Genomic DNA, 19,082 nt, shown 5'->3' on the forward strand with positions numbered 1-19,082 from the left:
AACTAAAGTACATTTTTGAAAGCAAAAATTCAGGACTCAAAAGATTTAAGGGATTTTATCTTTGTCATAGACATACACGTTAGAGTCATATTTCCAACTCCCAGGCAGTTTACAATACAAGTACAAGACATTATTAATAGCAAAGAAAACAAAATGCTACTTAAAATAACACATAAACATGAGAAAAATACACAAAACAAACAAGCAAAATTGTAAACATATACAAAACAGTAAACATTACATAATTCAACATAGTAAACATGATTTAAAGTTAAAAGTAAAAGTTTAAGGTGAAGTCAACTGAGTAAGGGTTTTCTAGTGCCATATTTATACACTTTGATATTACAGTTCTTACTTAGGTACAAGTGTTCCTCTTCCACCACTGATGCTCTCAGCCCTGTCCTGAGATAGACCTCAGGCTGCAGCTCAAGACTCATAATAGGGACACTGGCCCGGGCACACTCCCCCCACCTATCACCGCGCGGTGGCGCTGCAGTCCCGGTGAGATGCGGTTGAGCCGCAGAAGCAGAAATCTGCTCTCATCCCTGGATTCAACACCACAGGGCGATGGCCGCAGCAGTGGATGCGAACTATTAAATATTGTTTAATTAATTGAACTAAGTCGCTCAGCGTATGTTTCGCGTCTCTCTCAGCTGGGATAAAAACACAGCAAGTGGTTTCCTCTGCGCTTAGAGACTCCCTGCTCCCACCGTCCGTGACCCCGGGTATCAGGAAGAAGGTAGCCTGGCTAACATTAACATTAGCTTAGTGTGATCTGTGTTAAACTGTGCTAATCGGTGGTGGTTTCAAAATTGATTGTTCCTGAATTATGAAAGAACAGATCGTTTTTACTATGTGAGGTGGAGCTTAAATCATGTTGTTTAACGTGTATGACGTTAGCTGCTAGCTAGCTAAACCGGCTAAATGACAGCTCTGGTAACGAGGCTCGGTGGTGGCTTGCTACAGCCTACATATTAGCAATTTTTAACAAATTATTAAAATAAAAACGTGTTAAATTCAATAGAACATCATTTTAATATTTTAAAACAAACAGAAACCGTGTTTAACTGGACTGCTATGTACTGAAATAATGGTTTTGCTGTGTCTGTGACTCTCCAGTTAAGCTAGCAGGCTGGATGGCTGAGCCGGAGCTGCTGCTGGACTCCAACATCCGACTCTGGGTGGTGCTCCCCATTGTCTTCATCACCTTCCTCGTCGGGGTGATACGGCATTATGTGTCCATTCTCCTTCAAAGTGACAAGAAGTTGACGTTAGAACAGGTTTCTGACAGGTAGGTAATCCTCAATTGAAAGGTTGAGTTTATTTATTTTTTAAAAACAAATTGAAATTGGATTAGATATAGTTTATTGATCCCACATTGGGAACATGTTTCATTACAGTAGCATGTAGATTAGACGTAGTACAATAATAATACAATATATACATATCAGCAGTAGAGGATAAACATAAAAGGTACGCAAAACATTGAATATATATATCAATAATGAATGATATGTATCCATAGAGTATATCAATTGATTACACAATATAAATATACAGGATTGAAGGCAGTGTACATTATGATAAACCAGCCTATCAAAATCACAAAATGTAAACATTTAATACAATATACAATTTACATTTGAGTTAGCTGAATAATTGCAGTTTTAAAATCCTCAATGGACCGCTTGAGGAACAAATGAGTGAATTTGGGTTTTCTGAAGGAAAAAAACTGATTTGAGTGAATTTACAAACATTTATTTTTGTTTCATCTCCAAATCCAGCCAGGTTCTTATCCGTAGCAGAATCCTCAGGGAAAATGGAAAATACATTCCCAAACAGGTGGGGAGTTTCATCAATCATTTAAAACTAATGCACAAGTTATTGTCTTATTATCTACACAAAACAGCTGTTGTTTCCATTAATTTGTCAGAACGACAGTGTGCTGACAACTTTTCTTTTCTTTAGTCCTTTTTGATGAGGAAGTTCTACTTCAATAATCAAGAAGATGGATTTTTCAAGAAGACCAAAAGAAAGGTTGTTCCACCCTCACCAATGACAGGTAATCCTATAAAGTATTTACCAATACACACTTACACATAATATGATTGTGCTATTTTAAATGTTGTAATCCACATAATAAAGCCAAACAATTGTATATATATTATACAAAAATGAGTCCTTAGCAAGACTTAAATGTTGCGTTTCTTGTTTCATGCTGTATCGTTTCACAGATCCCAGTATGCTGACAGATATGATGAAAGGAAACGTCACCAATGTGCTTCCCATGATTCTCATTGGAGGCTGGATCAACTGGACCTTTTCAGGATTTGTTACAAGTAATTATGTCATTCTCTCAGATGTTGCTGCCTGTGATGCAGAATGTGACCCTCACAAAAGACAACTTTAAATGTGTCTTGCTACCTGATTGCATATTGTTGATATGGACATACTACATTGAGTTTCTTCTGTAATCTATTTCATTTTCAGCTAAGGTTCCCTTCCCTCTCACTCTTCGGTTCAAGCCCATGCTGCAGCAAGGAGTAGAGCTGCTCTCACTGGATGCCTCCTGGTAAACCAATAACATATGATCTGTAGACATTTACTGTATCAGTCCTTTTTAAACTACTCTTAAAATGCTTAAGATATTATGTGACCTTTTTGTCATTTGTTGTGTGTGTCTTTATCATCTAGGGTGAGCTCGGCTTCATGGTACTTCCTGAACGTGTTTGGACTACGAAGCATGTACTCTTTAATTCTGGGACAAGATAATGGTAAATGCAGCTAATTTTAAGATAATTTGCAATGTTTTCTACTTCATATGCTTTGAAAGTAACATGAAATCGTTAATTCGACTTATTCTGATGGTCAGAAGGTTCAACCGTATTTGTCACCATGTCATACTACAAGCAGTTATTTCATGTATAACAATATTTATTTCAAAACATACAATTAGAGTTGTGTCTTTCAAAATGTCTGAAGATGTTTCCTGGACAGTTATAGTAGAAAAACAATTCACACTGATGATTAAAGTTGGTATTTTCTGTAATTCCTTATCAATGCAATCCCTACAGGTGCAGACCAGTCAAGGATCATGCAGGAGCAGATGAGTGGTGCTGCCATGGCAATGCCTGCTGATACAAATAAAGCTTTCAAGGTATATCCTGTAGTTTCAGCATAATTAATATGGTTGAGCTTTGCTTGGTTATTAATGTGGTGTCTGTCCTTAATTACAGGGTGAGTGGGAGGCACTGGAACTGACGGATCATCAGTGGGCACTGGAGAGTGTAGAGGAGGATCTGATGAGCAGAGAGTTGGACTTTGATGGCTTGTTTAGCAAGGAGCTGCCATGCGGTATCTTCTGATGGCCTGGTCACTTCTACCTGGAGCCTTCAATTGGAATTTTGATCATTGCAGGGATTTGTTTTTGGTTAAAGCCACAGAGTGGGACAAATCCCTTCATGTTATGCAAAGTTTACATTCACTGATTTGTGGTCCTTGTCTTTTCACATGCATTATTTCCTTTCCATTACTGTTAATAGAATATCTGAAATATCTTAACAATACACTGGTTCTGCTGCTGCCTCATCTCTTTTGAGACAAGAAAATGTTTGGGAGGATCAAAAGACATGTTTTGCTTTTTTAATGCATTATTATAAGCTAGTATCTGTATGCCATTAGGTTATAGAATGTGAACTACCTAGTGATTATTTTTTCTTATAACATCCACAGCTAGACTAGCTGTTCCAATTCTCATATCTATCATCATGTTAAACAATAGAACACACTACCATTTAACAGGTCTGAATGACGTTTATTTAATTATTCTTTAACTACCTTTAATAATTATTTTTGTTAGATCATAGATCAGCTGGTCTGCGTCAGTTGCCTAAAGTTGGAAGTAGACTCAGAAATTGATTAGCTGTTGGCAGAGAATGTGTGTGTGATTGGAATTATGTTTTTGAACTATTTAGATGGTTTATTTTGTTATGTAACTCCTGTGTTTTGTACAACATAAAGCCTGTTTTGACAAAATACCTTGTTTTCTTTGTTTTAATGAAGCCAACACATTTAAGAAATACCATTACAATGCAAACGAGTAATTTGACTAATGTGTCATTCTTCTATGGAGCAATAACGTCTCGTAGGTGAAGTCAGTGATGAAGTTGGTTGATGCTTCAGAAGACATGACATTTGAGGTCAAAACAATACACGGATGTTTTTTTCAGTAGCACTTTTGGTGCACTTGATCTAAAGCACTTTGATGCCATTTAACGTTTAACAATCCTATGACTGACTGGTTTGCAGAGCAGTTATACTGGATTGCTACAGCTCTGCTCGTACTGGCCGTAGAGGAAGAGCGTTTCCCATGAGCAGCGCTCTGAAGCTCGCCCCAGTCAGTGCGCCTCTTCCATCCGCGCGTTCACGATACCGGCACACTCACTGCATGATGGCCGAGGGAGGAGGACCCGAGCCGGGTGGCGCGGCAGATTCTGACTCGGAGCCGGTAGCAGCACAAATGCCAACCCCTTCAACCGAAAATCAAAAACAGACTATTGGGTCACTTTTGAAAACAACTCTTAGAAAGGGTGACGAATGGTAAGAATCTGCAGCGGCGAACATTACCAGGGTGTTTCTGTTAGCCGTAGCTAGCTAGCGTTAGCTTGTGAGAAACAGGAAACGCTAAGATGCTAAAGCTAGCAAGCTAACGCTACCAATGGTTTTAAGTCGGAAATCGAAAGCTGATGAGCTGTATTTTGGCCAGCTAATGTTAACAAGTTAGCACGCTAGTTGTTAGCCAGTCCGACTTTCCAATATATATGTTGAGAGTGGAGCATGCAGTAACAACTAGTTACGTTGGTCGTAAACAATGAAACTAACATTGCTAGCGCCGCGGCTCATGTGTTGAGTACTGGGACGTTAATATCTCATTTGTGACAAGTTAGGTGACGTTTGCTGATTTGGTGGCTACTCGCCTGATAGAACAGGCCCTGGATTCAGATGGTGGAATCTCCTACCATTCCAACTGGCTCGTTGCTAGATAAATAACGTTAGTGATCAGGAAATGGGCCTGTTGGCAGGAATATTTTTGCGATGTCATTACCTGCTTGTATTGACATGCCTGTTGAAGTTGTCTGAAAGGTTTCTTTACCGTCCTGCTGCCTGTGTTAGCTAACATTGTTTAATATCACAAAGATCAGCCAGGCCTGGGCAACGGGAGTTTGGTATATTAAACAGGCTTGAGCAATAATTTAAATTGCCTTCGTTGTTGATATAAATGGACACCAAAGGAAGAACCACTTGTTTTATATCTGTCAGCTACTAGCTACTCAGTGACCATAACACAAATTGTTGATGTATCAGTGATTGCCTATATGTAGTGTCTCATGGCCCTGTGACTTATTTAAAAAATAAACAACTATCCCATGGCATTTAAGCTGAAATGTGTGATTTTACACAAGCATGATTGTATGATTTATCTCTGTTGCATAGCTCAGAACAAATAACCTTAGGTTAAAGGGAAAATAAAGATCACACCATTTCATTTGGAGGCTCCTCCTTTTTGAAGGTGTTGTACTAATTCTGACAGTAGTAAGGAAAACAAAGCCATGACTCAACGGCTTACTATGTGAATGCTTTCTAACAAGCCTATTAACTAAAGGAGATTCTTGCTTGGGAGGAGATTAAGTCAAACTAGCTTGCTGTTACTATATCTGCAAATGCCAAGGCAGTTTGTTGTTACATAATGTTCTGGGTTGGTGAAGACTGAGTACAATGTCTCATGCATTGTATCATATTTTGACCCCTTTCTGTCCTTGCTTGATATAAACAAATATGATGATGACCAACAAATGCTTTATAAAGTACAAGTCTCAAAGACTTCAGAAGAAATTAGGTGTCTTTGCAAATTAGAAATGTTTGTAATGCATTGTTATCAACTTGTTTGTTTTAGGTATCTAATCGACAGCCGGTGGTTCAAACAATGGAAGAAGTACGTTGGATTTGACAACTGGGACATGTACAATGTTGGAGAACGTAGCCTCTTTCCAGGACCAATTGATAACTCTGGGCTCTTCTCAGGTAAACTTTAAACTTACATACATGTTGCTTTGCTTGCTCTTGACGAAATCACAAATCCCACATAAAGATTATAGGAGTTGTATTTCCTCCTGTAGTCAGAATTTTGTGTTTTTTTTGTTTTCTTATAGACCAGGAGACTCAGTCCCTGAAAGAGCACCTCATAGATGAGCTGGACTATGTCCTTGTACCCACTGAAGCATGGAATAAGCTTGTGTGCTGGTACAGCTGCCTTGAGTGCCTGAGACCCATCGTCAGGAAGGTAACGCCGTTGTCATTTTTACCTTGTTTATTTTGACCATTCAGAATGGGCTCCTAAATGTCTCCTTTCTGCTCCAGGTTGTTGAACATGGCATGTTTGTCAAGCACTGTAAAGTGGAAGTCTATTTGCTGGAGCTGAACTTGTGTGAGAATGACAACATGGACAATGTTGTTACACGTCATTTCAGTAAAGCTGATACTATAGGTAAGGCGCCACATTGTTCTATGTATTTAACTTGGCCTTAAAAATGACTAAATAGATGGCTTCCTACACACTGAAAGCATGGCAAGATAATAATAATAATAATATATATTTTGTTCAGATACCATAGAGAAGGATATGAGGACGCTTTCAATATCCCATCGGAGAAGGAGACACGGCTCTGGAACAAATACATGAGCAACACCTACGAGCAGCTGAATAAGCCGGACAGCACTGTACAGGATGCCGGACTCTTCCAGGGACAGGTAGTGTAGAGCTGTGTTATTCAAATACCCGTCAGATCAATGAGAGACTCTGTTCCTCATTTCTTTTGAAGCTCAGTAAAGTACTGCTACTCACTGTGCATTCATAATTCATTGACACGCATTGTACAGAATAACAGGAACTCTGAGTCTATTGTAATACAATAACATTGCCCTGCAATCATATATATATATATTGTTGAGGTAAAAATGTGGAAGTATTGTGGTTCAGCCGTATGGTTCAATGCTGAGGATTGTGGTAGTGTTGTATTGCAAGCTATTACTGATATGTTGTGTTACTTTGTATATATTCTGTATGGTGGCTTGACTGGGTGTAGGAAATCAAATAACATCTTGCTACATAGCACGATCAAATCTAACACACTCTGGCCTCAAATGTTTTTGAGTAAACACAGCAGCCTTGTTTTGAAACTGCAAGCTGGAAGTCAACAACAGACAAATCACACATGGAAGTAAGTGCAGTTGATAGACCTACATACAGCTGCTAAAGCTCTGCAACACTTGTCACAGGTTTAACTGTTAGTGTTACATTCAAGCCCTGAGACCTGATAGCTCGGACATGAAGGTCAGTTGTGCCAGCATAGCTCTCATTTAGCTTGTTTTACCACAGGTGCTTGTGATTGAGCGGAAGAATGACGACGGCACGTGGCCCAGACAAGCGTCCCATCCCAAGTAAGCAAATACCTTGTTGTTGTTTTTGTGTCATTCAGGAACATTCGGTAAATTGCATCCTAGTATAGACTTTTAGAGCATTTACTATAAACACAGTTTGTCAAGTTTAAACAACATGCTTTCTAAATGATGATTTTGCTCTTGTTCACCAGATCAAGTACAACCCCATCCAGGAATTTCACTACCTCCCCAAAGCTCTCCTCCAACTCAACAGCCAGTATCTCCTCCACAGTGACCAATGGAGACAGCAGCCCTGGCTACACACTCAACAACAGCACCTCCTCTGGCAACAGGCAAGGGCTCTCTGCTTCACTCTTTACTCCTTTCTCAGAGAATAACTTTTGAACTCCTGGGCGTTCGTTTCCTGTGTGCTTTATGTGGCATGGGATGGGACATTTCAGAGGTTTGATGGAAAGGCTGGTCTGAACGCGCCCTTCATTTTTCTTTTGTCCCAGTTACTTCCTCAGCTCCTGTCGATGAATTTCTTACATCTCCAAAGACTCATTGCATGTTATAGTGAAACTGGCTCATGCTATATTTCTCATGCCTGTGTATTTGATATCATATTAAATGTAGATTCTCTCACATTACTCTTGCAATGAATGTATTATGTATTGAATCGGTGTCAGTTAAGCCTCTACAGTCCTTCACCAAAGCATGAGGTCTCTGTTAAAAAAACAAATTAAATAACAGATTACTAATATTTTGTTATACACTGTTACACAAGTATGTGCTTTTCATCTTCCCATCGTATCTAAGTCTTTTATAGCGCTTCTGCTTTTGATTGCTTCAATCCATTTGGCAGTTTCCATTTGGCAGTTTGTTTTGTATTGGGTGTGTTTGGGTGGCCATTGAAAGCAAACTCGTGTGTCACCCAGGGAGAAGTGCGTGTCAATGCCCATTTCAAATGTGTTATGAAAGATGTAGATACACTACAGCATACTTTAATCATGTTGCGTTGTGAGGAACATGTTGTGAAAGAACAAACCGTAACTGTACTGTGGCAGCATGGCTCCGTTATGTGCTTACTTGAAAAAGCATTATGGTTTACATTTTTTTATTTTATTTAACCTTTATTTAACCAGATAAAAGCATTGAGATAGAATCTCATTTACAATGCTGACCTGGCCAAGAAGGCAGCAACGTTACACATAACACAAATAAAATACAGAGAACATAACTAAGAAAACAAAAGACGAAAAGCAGTCACTACATTGAGCACATTAGGACAGTAAGAAAGGTGCACTACTTATTACTGCAAGAGCAGCTGGTGGTAAGGACTTCAGACAACTTCAATTTAAAACATGCTTGCTTTAGCTATTTGTGAAGTTCACTGCTACCTAGAGCTTAGTGGGATTACAGAAGCGTTGATGAATTAGTTTCAAAATGTCGTGGAAGAATGCAGGTTAATTAGAACGATCTACACAACACACAACTTATTTGGTTCATGTTACTGCATCTAAAGCCTTTAGTCCAACTCGTCTCCACATGGGAGAGTGTAGCCGTATCACAATATAATGAACAGGGTTTAGAAGTGTTTGACCATTGTTGTGTTGGATAGCATTTAGATGTAGCTAATAAACTGCCATCTCAAAGTAGATAATATTGCCAAAGCCCACTCCAGAGGAAAATATTGTCATATAACGCTGTATGAAGAATCGTTCTTAAATGCTCAGTGTTTTGGAAATAAAAAGTTATATTCAAGAGACATTTTTGTGCACACATTTAGGCACAGCATACTTTTAGTTTTTTATCTTAGTAGATAAAGGTACCATAATCAGTTTCCTGCTGAATATGTGCGTGTGTGCTAAATACACAATGTAATAATATCAAATGCAAAATAAGAGATTACAAATGTCAATGAATTGGAATATGTCATAGAGAATTTGTTTACTAAAATATAAAAAAACATTTAGGATTTTTAACAACATGTTGAACTACCCTGGGCTTCTGTCATCATAACTTCTTGGACATATATTTGTCCTGGATTTGCACACCGTTGTGTATTCTAAATGAGTAGGAGACAGTGTGGTAGCCTAGGCGATATTATAGAGGTGCACATGATGAGTGGTTCACATGTTCTCTTGAAGTGGTATTCAGTCAATGTGATATTTTATCCTTATACCATCATTGAGTGTCATGCTTGAAATGATTGGGCTTTATTACAGCACAGTGTCTTTGAGGATACCCTTAGTAACAGATCTGCTCTTCCAACAGATTGGGAGGCTACAATTCTTACAGTTCCTCCTACAATTACAGAGAGTCGCAGTCACAGCCGGGCCTGTGTGGTCTCAGTAATTTGGGCAACACCTGCTTCATGAACTCTGCCCTCCAGGTATGGAAAACAAACGACTAATACTACAACTTCCATTCAGAGAAAGTCAATTGCCATGTTTTGGGTTTGGATGTTCACATCATCTACTTTTCTTCTTCCAGTGCCTGAGCAATGCATCCCCACTCACAGAATACTTCCTCGAAGACCATTACGAGGCAGAGATTAACCGAGAGAATCCCCTGGGCATGAGGGGCGAGATAGCGGAGGCCTATGCAGATCTAGTGAAGCAGATGTGGTTGAGTCGCAGCAGCTATGTGGCCCCACGTACCTTCAAGACCCAGGTGGGCCGTTTTGCCCCTCAGTTTTCAGGCTACCAGCAGCAGGACTCGCAGGAGCTGCTGGCCTTCCTGCTCGACGGACTCCATGAAGATCTGAACCGCGTCAGGAAGAAGCCTTACCTGGCCGTAAGGGATGATGACGGACGGGCAGATGAGGTACAGCGCAAACATAGAAACAGCGTGTGTTGGACATTTTGTGGTGTCGATTTCTAGAAGCATTTTACTTATCAAAAATAAATCTTAAAACTGCTTTCGAATGCTCAATCTGATGTAAAATGATGCTGCTTAAATATCTATTCTCACAGCACTCGCAGTTGTGTTTTATTTAATGTTGAAATGATGTTAAAAGATTTGACTGAGCTTCAAGACATGGCATAGGCTTTTGTTTTGAAGCTTCACATTGTTTTATTTGGATAGTAGAGCAAAATGCTTCAATGAACTACTTTGCAATATCAAGCTGCACTGTTTCTTCGGAGGTTTAACAATGATATCTAATGAATGTTCTGTTTTTGTTACAGATTGTTGCAAAGGAAGCTTGGACAAACCACCGCTTGCGCAACGACTCTATCATAGTTGATATTTTCCACGGCCTCTTCAAATCCACTCTGGTTTGCCCAGAGTGCTCCAAGGTGTCGGTGACCTTTGACCCCTTCTGCTACCTCACACTGCCTCTGCCCATGAAGAAGGACCGGACTATGGAGGTGTTCCTGGTGCGATCAGACCCTCAGTCCAGACCCACACAGGTGAGGTGGAATTAACATCAAGGGTCATTGCTTTAGACACAAACTATAAATAAAGTAATACTTAGTAGTACCAACAAATTAATACTTTGCATTAGAGATTTTATAAACAGTTGGCTTTGTACTGTGTTCAATTTACTAATGAATCTTTACTTAAATATTGTTTTCTGCCCAACAGTATCGAGTGGTGGTCCCAAAACTGGGTTCAGTGACAGACCTGTGCAGCGCCTTGTCCAAGATCTGTGGATTCCCCTCTGAAAATGTTAGTACTTATTGCTTTTTATACTTCTAGCTTTACATTTTCTTAATCTTGGGTTTATATGGAAACATGTGCTAACTTTGCAATTGTATTCTCTTTTTAGATGGTGGTTGCTGACGTTTACAATCATAGGTTCCATAAAATATACAGACGGGATGACGGCCTGAACCAAATTATGGAAAAAGATGACATCTTTGTGTAAGTCTCGTTAACGACTGAAAGCTGAGATGTTTATAAATAGTCACTGGGTTTGCAGTTTAATACGAGGTGTGTGTAATGTGTGTGTTGTTGCTCCTTGCAGGTACGAGGTACAGGAAGAGGACAGCGAGAAGATGAACCTGCCTGTGTATTTCAGAGAACGCCACTCCAAGCACGCAGGAAGCTCCAGCAGCACCATGCTGTTTGGTCAGCCTTTACTCATCACCGTGCCCAGACACAACCTCGTAGCAGACGTTCTGTATGAAAAGATCCTAGAGAGGATTGGGTAAGGACTTAGAGTAAAGAGGAGACAACATGACACTGATACAAACGTGAGTTGTGAGTGTATTTCCTGGTTAATTAATCTCCCTTGTTTCCTGTTGCAGGCGCTATGTAAAACAATCCCCGACCCCGAATGGTGAGAGCAGGGCCTCGGCCTCAGCCACAGCAGCCTCTGCCAGCTGCAGCCAGGCTCCAGAATGTTCCACAGCGTCTAATGCCAACGCCAGCCTGGGTGGCTGCGGCAGCCCGCTGTCAGACGGGGCCTCGTGCAGTGCCAGCTCCAGTAACGGCAGCAGCCACTCAGGGGCCTGCCATGAGACTAACGGGGTATACGATGGTACGCAGCCAACGTTATTCATCACCAAGTAGAAGGAGAAAATGATCTGTGCCCAACAAGTCCAAAGGATTGATTTCATTGTGTTTTTTTAGGTGATGAAGCCATGGACCACCAGGTGAGTCCAGAGCCAGAGAACGGCCACTCCGAAGAGGAGGAAGAGGAGGCGTCTGACTTGGAAAATGTCTCCAAAGGAGACACACCCAAGAAGAACTCTTCACCCAAGAAGAACTCTTCACCAGCCAGGCTCTTCTCTTTTAGCATCGTTAACTCCTACGGAACAGCTAACATCAGCCCGCTGCCCTGTGATGGAAATGTCCTCAAACTCAATCGTAAGTGTTAATCTTTTGTACTTATTTTATTGACCTTTATCTTTTTAAAGCAACTTTGTGTTGACAAAGCCTCCCCACACTCCTTTCTCTGCAGCACATTCCACAGTGGCGATCGACTGGGACTCGGAGTCAAAGAAACTGTGTTACGACGAACAGGAAGCAGAGGTCAGTAGGGGAGCGTTCATCACAAAAAATCCTGTCACAATATATCCAAACAGTCTATTTATGTGTGTGTGAATGCTGTGTGCAGGCCTATGAGAAGCACGAGAGCATGCTCCAGCCCCAGAAGAAGAAAGCCACTGTGGCTCTGAGGGAGTGCACGGAGCTCTTTACCACCATGGAGACGCTGGGAGAACACGACCCATGGTAACGCTCACAACAACTGCCGCCTACTCCACTGTCAAACTAAAACGTTTGTCATATAAATACCATCTTTTTTGAATGCAGGTATTGTCCAACATGTAAGAAACACCAACAGGCCACAAAGAAGTTTGACTTGTGGTCGCTGCCTCGCATTCTGGTAGTTCATCTGAAGCGCTTCTCCTACAACCGGTGTTGGAGGGACAAGCTGGACACCGTGGTGGACTTTCCCATCAGGTACGCTGGCAGGACTGATGGTTAACATAATGGGAGAAGTTTAACAAAAAGGCTCACGTTTGATGAGGAAGATTGTAGCTTTAGATTCCTTAGAATAATTCACTTTTTAATGTCTTTCATTTTTGTAAAGCACTTTGAATTGCCTTGTATTGAAAGGTGCTGTATACATAAACTTACCTTGCCTTGCCTTTTGATAGTTGAAGTGTAGATGCTTTTCGATTTTTAACTTGATAAAGATTCACGTTGTATCCGTTTTTTTGCCATTATTTATGTTCTTTGGAAGAGCAGTATTATAGATCATGGCTACTAAGTGATGCTCAATTGTAATTATCAGCCATAGATACACCTACGCTCACTCAATTTGAAAATAGTGATTGTCATTTGAAGTTTGTGCCTAAGGAACTGAGAAACAGTATAAGTGGCACGTTTACACCAGGGGGAGCTAAAGTCTAAAACTCAAAGAACAAAATGACTCAAGGTCGGAATGAGGAAATACTCGTTCTATACTTTAAAGAAATGGACTTTGGCTTCAGGAAAGTTGCATCATACTTCAAAGAACAATTACACCTTTGTTCTTATTGTCCTTAACTGTCTTGTTGCGTAACTTTTATAGCTCAGAAGTAGTCTTTCATCATAGATAGACATTTAGTTTTTCAGTTAGTACACACTACAGTGTTTTTTAACCTGTCTCACTCGTGGCCTTGTGCCAGTTGAGAAACTTGATCCACTAGGAACTGTAGAGGAAACTTCTGTGTAGCATGCAGTGGAGTCACCGACTCAGGAAGGAGACACGGGAAGAGTCGGAGCTTTGATGTCAAACCACTGTGATTTATTTGGAGTTGGTACCAGAGTATTCACATCACAAATCCAAGAGTCAGAGGTTCTGACTTCACGGTAGAGTTGCCACTTCAATTCTGGAGAGCCTCTCTCTTGCCAGCCCATCTAACTGGTTTCGCAGAGAGTAAACAACATATTTGAGGAGATAGCCTAAACAGTGTGGGAACACTGAGCTACTTGCTTCGGACACTTATGACCTCGAAGATTTTACCTTGGAGTCCACAAATACAGAGAAGGAAGTGTCCCAGTGTACCCACAACACAGACCATCTGTATCCCAGTATTGACCGGTCACAGAATGGGAACAATAATATTATTGGCTAAACCGCCTGTGTCCTTAAAGAAGGTAAACAGACATCGAGGTTTGTCCTGTATGTTACAAATTGGCGTCTTATGATAATTATTTCCATAACAGGAACCATAAGGCTTAAAACGTGACTGAAATCCAGCTTTACAAAAAAATGCTGAGTCATGCACAATAGACAATGTTGGCTTAGACAAACAGTAGGCCCATATGCTGTATTTTACAAATGTGATGGTACCTGAATCTAGTTTTATTTTCTGGGTATTTTAATTGAAATGACTCAGTTTCAGTGTGATGGCAATTCCATTTTATTTTCCTGTGACTGATTATGTTTTCTCCATCAGGGATCTCAACATGTCGGAGTTTGTGTGCGATCCCAAGGCCGGCCCCTTCATGTATGACCTCATCTCCGTGTCAAACCACTATGGAGGAATGGGAGGGGGTCACTGTAAGTCACATGTTGTCATTTGAATCTCTTAAGGCGAGACACAGCAGGCAAAAACATCGTTTTTCAAGTACTGGTCAATTTTGAGATTTTGTGCTATTTTGATTCCATAACATGTTTTCTTTCAGGCTTTTGGAAGGAAAACGTACAAAATACACATTTAAGTGTTTATTTTACTATAGTTTGTCTATTTGCGTCTGTAGATTTCTCCTAAATTCACCAAAAGTTAGCATTCTAACGTAACATAAAGTACCGCGACCGCTGTTTGCACCATGTCAACAGAGGTATTGCTGGAAAGCTCCGTCTCTCCTGCACAATCTCATCGGATCCAAATATGGTCATTTCCTTTGTATCAGCAACCAATCGTGAAAGCACAAAGGGGTCTTAAACCAAGAAACGAAATCTCATTGGCTGGTGTCAATTTATGACAACGTGATTCGTTCAGATGCGTCACGTGGTGTGCTAAAACACTTCCTGGTTAGCTTTCCGCTAGAAATTGAAATCTCAAAATGCCAAAAGAACGGCGAAAAAAACGTTCACAGAGAAGACGACAACAATTGTCACTTGCACGAAGCAAGGGTATATAAAAAAAAAATGACCCTGAACATGAAATACCTTCACGGAGTGCGTCGATGCGCAAACTGTCATCCAAAGAACAGGAGGGTTTAGCTAGCGCCTCACTGCAATCTTTAAAGGTCGTTTTCTCAAAATGAGTTTTTTCTCCTACTCTGAGTTCGAAATTTCAACTTCAGTAGCACGTACATACACCAAACCTTCCAGTTATATTCCTATCAATATTATGAAGGCTTTTACAGAAGGGTTTGTTCATAGATCATTCATAGCCTGAATTATATAAGATGTTATACCTAAAAACATGGCGAAAATGGATATTTTAGGGCTGTTGACAGTATTTTCTGATTTATGGAGTGATAAAAAGAGATATCCAATATCCCTTCTGTAAAAGCCTTAGATACTAATATGACTACAAAATGAAACAAGAATTTTGAATCTGGCTATATCCAAAGTTCAGATTTCGATTCCTGAAATGTGTTAAAATATGTGCATATTTAATGAGATAATGGATAATTTGCATATTTAAACATGCTATTTCAGAAAACTTGTAATACAAAAGACAATTGCCTTATTGTAAGTAATTAACTGGAGAAATTTCTAGCTGATACCTTTAAGTTAATAAAATTACCCTATTCACCTGGGGTGTCTCGCCTTAAATAACACTTTGCCTTCTTTTGGAATAGCCAACTCCATATACAAACCATTAAGGGCCGTTAAAAGCTTATTATAACAATAAACTGGTATTTTCATTCAAAATATTCACCCTTTAGTGCCAGCACAGTTTGTTGTTTGGACTTTAAAAATACCCACACAAACAATATGTGTCGACAAATGGTATGCTGAACAACAATTGTGTCTCCTTGGACACTAGCCAGTTACATTTTAATATGGCAAAGTGCCTCAGGCCTCTTTGTTCTCTGTTGACTAATGGCGCATTTCCACTGCAGCGGGTAGCCCCGTTTAAGCGTCCTTAACCGTCCTCAAGCGGCCAGGCCAGTTTTTGGTGGCCTTTCCATATAGCCTAGTACCGGCTAGCGGGTACTTTTTCCCTCTTTTTCCGGCCTCATAAAATCGTGGTTCCCTCAGACCAGGGCCAGGGCTGAACTAGTGACGTCAACACTCTCGCCTGCTGATTGGTCAGAGAGAATCGTCACAAGATCGCGAGCGAGTTCATCCCTAGCGTCGCATATATATTTAGAAGCAAGCTTGCAGCTTTTTTATAAACAGCATTTTGTAAACGGAGGAGCTACAAAAATGGTTACGTCTAATAAGAAAAGCACACCGTGGTCGACCGAGGAGGTGACGACGTTCCTTCATCTCATTGGGGATGATAAACATCCAGCGGGAGCTCGACGGAACAACTCGAAATGTGAAGCCGATCGCCCCGCCTACACTGCGTTGCTACCCCAGGTCCTAAACTGTAATGGAAATGCGCCACGGCCTCGGAAGGCCAGCGAGGTAGCCCGAGGCCTGAGCGAGGACGCTTAGGGACGCTTAAACGGGGCTACCCCGTTGCAGTGGAAATGCGCCATTAGTCTTTCTTTGAGTTAGCTTTGTCCATTCGTAGTGAGCTGGTGTGAGATCAGTATCTCTTCCTGGATAAACAAATGAACTGAAAAGCAGTTTGTTTAACACTTCTTCCCCTCTAACAGACACGGCGTATGGCAAGAATAAAGTGGATGGAAAGTGGTATTACTTTGATGACAGCAGCGTCTCCTCTGCCTCAGAGGACCAGATTGTGGTGAGTTTTCACTCTTTAATGTTATTACATGTTGGATTAATGTCCCCCTAAAGATGCAGCAGGGATCCTTGCGTGTTCTTTTATCAGTGACCAATGTTTGAAAAAGCCTTCATGGCCTTTTGTCCTTGGTGTCGAGTGTCCTTGTTTTGTAATGGTATCCCTGTCGCCCCTTGCAGACTAAAGCAGCCTACGTGCTGTTCTATCAGCGCAGAGACGAGGAAGCCCCCTCCTCCAAACCTCAGCCCTCGGCCTCGCTGGGAGGAGCCCCCGAAGCAGCCGAGGATCACATGGACACAAATTGAGGAGCCCTGGGGCAAAGGGACACGCACTGAAACACATACAGCAAATAGAGACACTCGGGCGCACACACAAAGCTACTTTAGTGACAGAGGACTCCGCAGACTTAACATTATTCACCCTTCCTTCCCCGTATTTTATTTGATTGCTGTCTCGTATATTGTCCACTAGAGCCAACAGCCATGTCAGAAGAGGGACCTGAGAGACTTCCTCCCTGCAGCGGGCGGCCCACTGATTTCTGAGTATAGTTTTACTAGTCTGGAACTAAAGAGGAGTGTAAATGGATAGAGATCCTCTCACTGGATAAACAGAATGTTAGAAGTGCCCTCATATGCGTAGATAAATAAAAATGTTTCTGTTGCTAACAACAACAGTCAAAATCTAAAAAAAAAAGCCAAATGCACATGTTTCAACCAAAGCGTTCAGAGGTTTTTATGAGGAAATGTACCATCTGATAAGACATTAGCAAGATACTGGCCTGGGTTTCACTCTTCATAGTCTTGCTGGGCTGAGGTAAATGCAAACTTTAAACAGTGTGATGTGCACGCAGAACAATACATGCCATGCTTGTTGAAAGAATCCTGTGACCTTATTCCACCTGTATAGTGGATCACTGATGGCGGGTCTGGCTGCCGCGGTCTAACTGTGGCGGCTGTTCTTCTTGCTCTGTGTTGCAATCTAAACCACAGAGGGGATTTCTTTATAAAGGAATCTGCATCCCGACATGAGTTGTGGCAGAAGCAGTTTTTGTTCAGCCATCAATTTCTTCTTCTTTGATGCACAGAATGGGCTCTGCTGTCTCTCGGACCCTAAACTCATGAGAGGATGCTTACCCTGCTACTAATGTTTATTTACCCCCTTTTCTTTTTTTTTTAATCACAATGCAAAAGAGGCCTTTTGATTCCTGCAGCCTGACTAAAAAAGGGGGCACTTTGACTTCTCCATGAGTACATTATCGACCTGCTTTTGGACATGACAGATTTGTAAGATTTGGCCTAGGCATTAAAGGTTACAGTCTGTCATTCACTTCCACATCATTTTAATGTGTCTTATAGGAATATTTTGATTGCTGCCTGATTGGACCCCTAGTCTTGTACATTAATGCAGCGCTGTATTGAAATGGCTATGTTATTTGATATCTTTAAAGCACACTGAGTGAAGCAAAATAAACTAGTTTAAAAGTGGTGCTTTTATTCCTGAAACTTGACTTGCTCCTTGTGAGTAGGAACAATGTACATGTGTCATCAGATGGGGTCATGAGAGCAGCACTTTAACAGCTGAGTGCAGTCATGTGCACCCGATTTCTTTGCTTCCAGAGATCATGGACATAAGGCTGTCTCGGTTGCTAACATAAAAGAAGAATCCCTTTTTTAGTCTTTCTGATTTTGGTCATTACATACACAGTTATCACAGGAAGCACAGTTATAATGTGTCTCAAACATATGTACCTATAGTCAGTCTCAAGGATCCTCTGGTGAATCAGATGGCAGTTAGTACTAAATGAATCTGTTTCCTGAAGTCTTGTTCTGTGGCATAAATTCTGCACTTCGTTGCATCACAGCATGTTGATATGCAGGACCTCCAAGTGCCCTCTTTGCTGGTTGGTCCTGACCATGTCATTTAAAAGTGAACTACCTAAATATACTCATTCAAGCCTATGCTTAGAAAAGCTTTACATCATTTTAGTAATCTTAGATACTTCTTTGAAAACAATGCTAAATGCTGAGCATCTTGTTTTCCCCCTAAATCACGACAGCAATTCAAACTCGAACATAACCATAGAGATGTAAATGATCACACTATTGAAAATAGGTGTATAAATTCTTGTCTTCATATTTATCTTATTGCCGATATCTACAGTAATTGTTTAACTGAGAAATATTTGAATTCAAAGTACAATAAAGACTGGAAGCCTCAACAGGGTGGTTTGTTTGGAATAATTATATGCACCAAAAAAATAGTATAAGACCACACAAAAGCTGGGACTTTTCCAAAGCCGGTGTAATGTCAGTAGTGGTTGTGTAATAACTGTAT

The 19,082-nt window shown here is 40.7% G+C and overlaps 2 protein-coding genes across 2 annotated transcripts; both read left to right on the forward strand.

Moving 5' to 3' along the window:
* The first annotated feature begins 456 nt into the window (after positions 1-456).
* Positions 457-4,037, forward strand: emc3 (ER membrane protein complex subunit 3). The gene is made up of 9 exons (XM_034223670.1): positions 457-739; positions 1,120-1,291; positions 1,785-1,842; positions 1,969-2,062; positions 2,235-2,339; positions 2,491-2,572; positions 2,695-2,774; positions 3,075-3,157; positions 3,237-4,037. Exons 2-9 carry the CDS (start codon positions 1,137-1,139, stop codon positions 3,363-3,365), a joined length of 786 nt encoding a protein of 261 aa, XP_034079561.1. The 5' UTR covers positions 457-739; positions 1,120-1,136; the 3' UTR covers positions 3,366-4,037.
* Positions 4,038-4,332: 295 nt separating this feature from the next.
* usp4 (ubiquitin specific peptidase 4 (proto-oncogene)) lies at positions 4,333-18,966 on the forward strand. Its single transcript, XM_034223706.1, is given in 22 exon segments — positions 4,333-4,599; positions 5,954-6,081; positions 6,210-6,340; positions 6,418-6,544; positions 6,663-6,683; positions 6,686-6,807; positions 7,436-7,497; positions 7,650-7,790; positions 9,715-9,832; positions 9,934-10,266; positions 10,629-10,853; positions 11,029-11,112; positions 11,213-11,307; positions 11,411-11,593; positions 11,694-11,926; positions 12,019-12,255; positions 12,350-12,420; positions 12,506-12,621; positions 12,703-12,852; positions 14,337-14,440; positions 16,663-16,751; positions 16,928-18,966. Coding segments are annotated over 22 exon segments (3,126 nt in total). The 5' UTR covers positions 4,333-4,369; the 3' UTR covers positions 17,054-18,966.
* The last annotated feature ends 116 nt before the right edge of the window (positions 18,967-19,082 follow it).

This window comes from Gymnodraco acuticeps, unplaced genomic scaffold, assembly GCF_902827175.1.
Source record: "Gymnodraco acuticeps unplaced genomic scaffold, fGymAcu1.1, whole genome shotgun sequence".
Taxonomy (NCBI): Eukaryota; Metazoa; Chordata; class Actinopteri; order Perciformes; family Bathydraconidae; genus Gymnodraco; species Gymnodraco acuticeps.

Coding starts and splice junctions, on each gene's coding strand:
- emc3 (XM_034223670.1), top strand. CDS start 1,137: ATGGCTGAGCCGGAGCTGCTGCTGGACTCCAACATCCGACTCTGGGTG. Junction 1,843..1,968: donor GAAAATACATTCCCAAACAG/GTGGGGAGTTTC, acceptor TCTTTTCTTTAG/TCCTTTTTGATGAGGAAGTT. Junction 2,063..2,234: donor TCCACCCTCACCAATGACAG/GTAATCCTATAA, acceptor ATCGTTTCACAG/ATCCCAGTATGCTGACAGAT.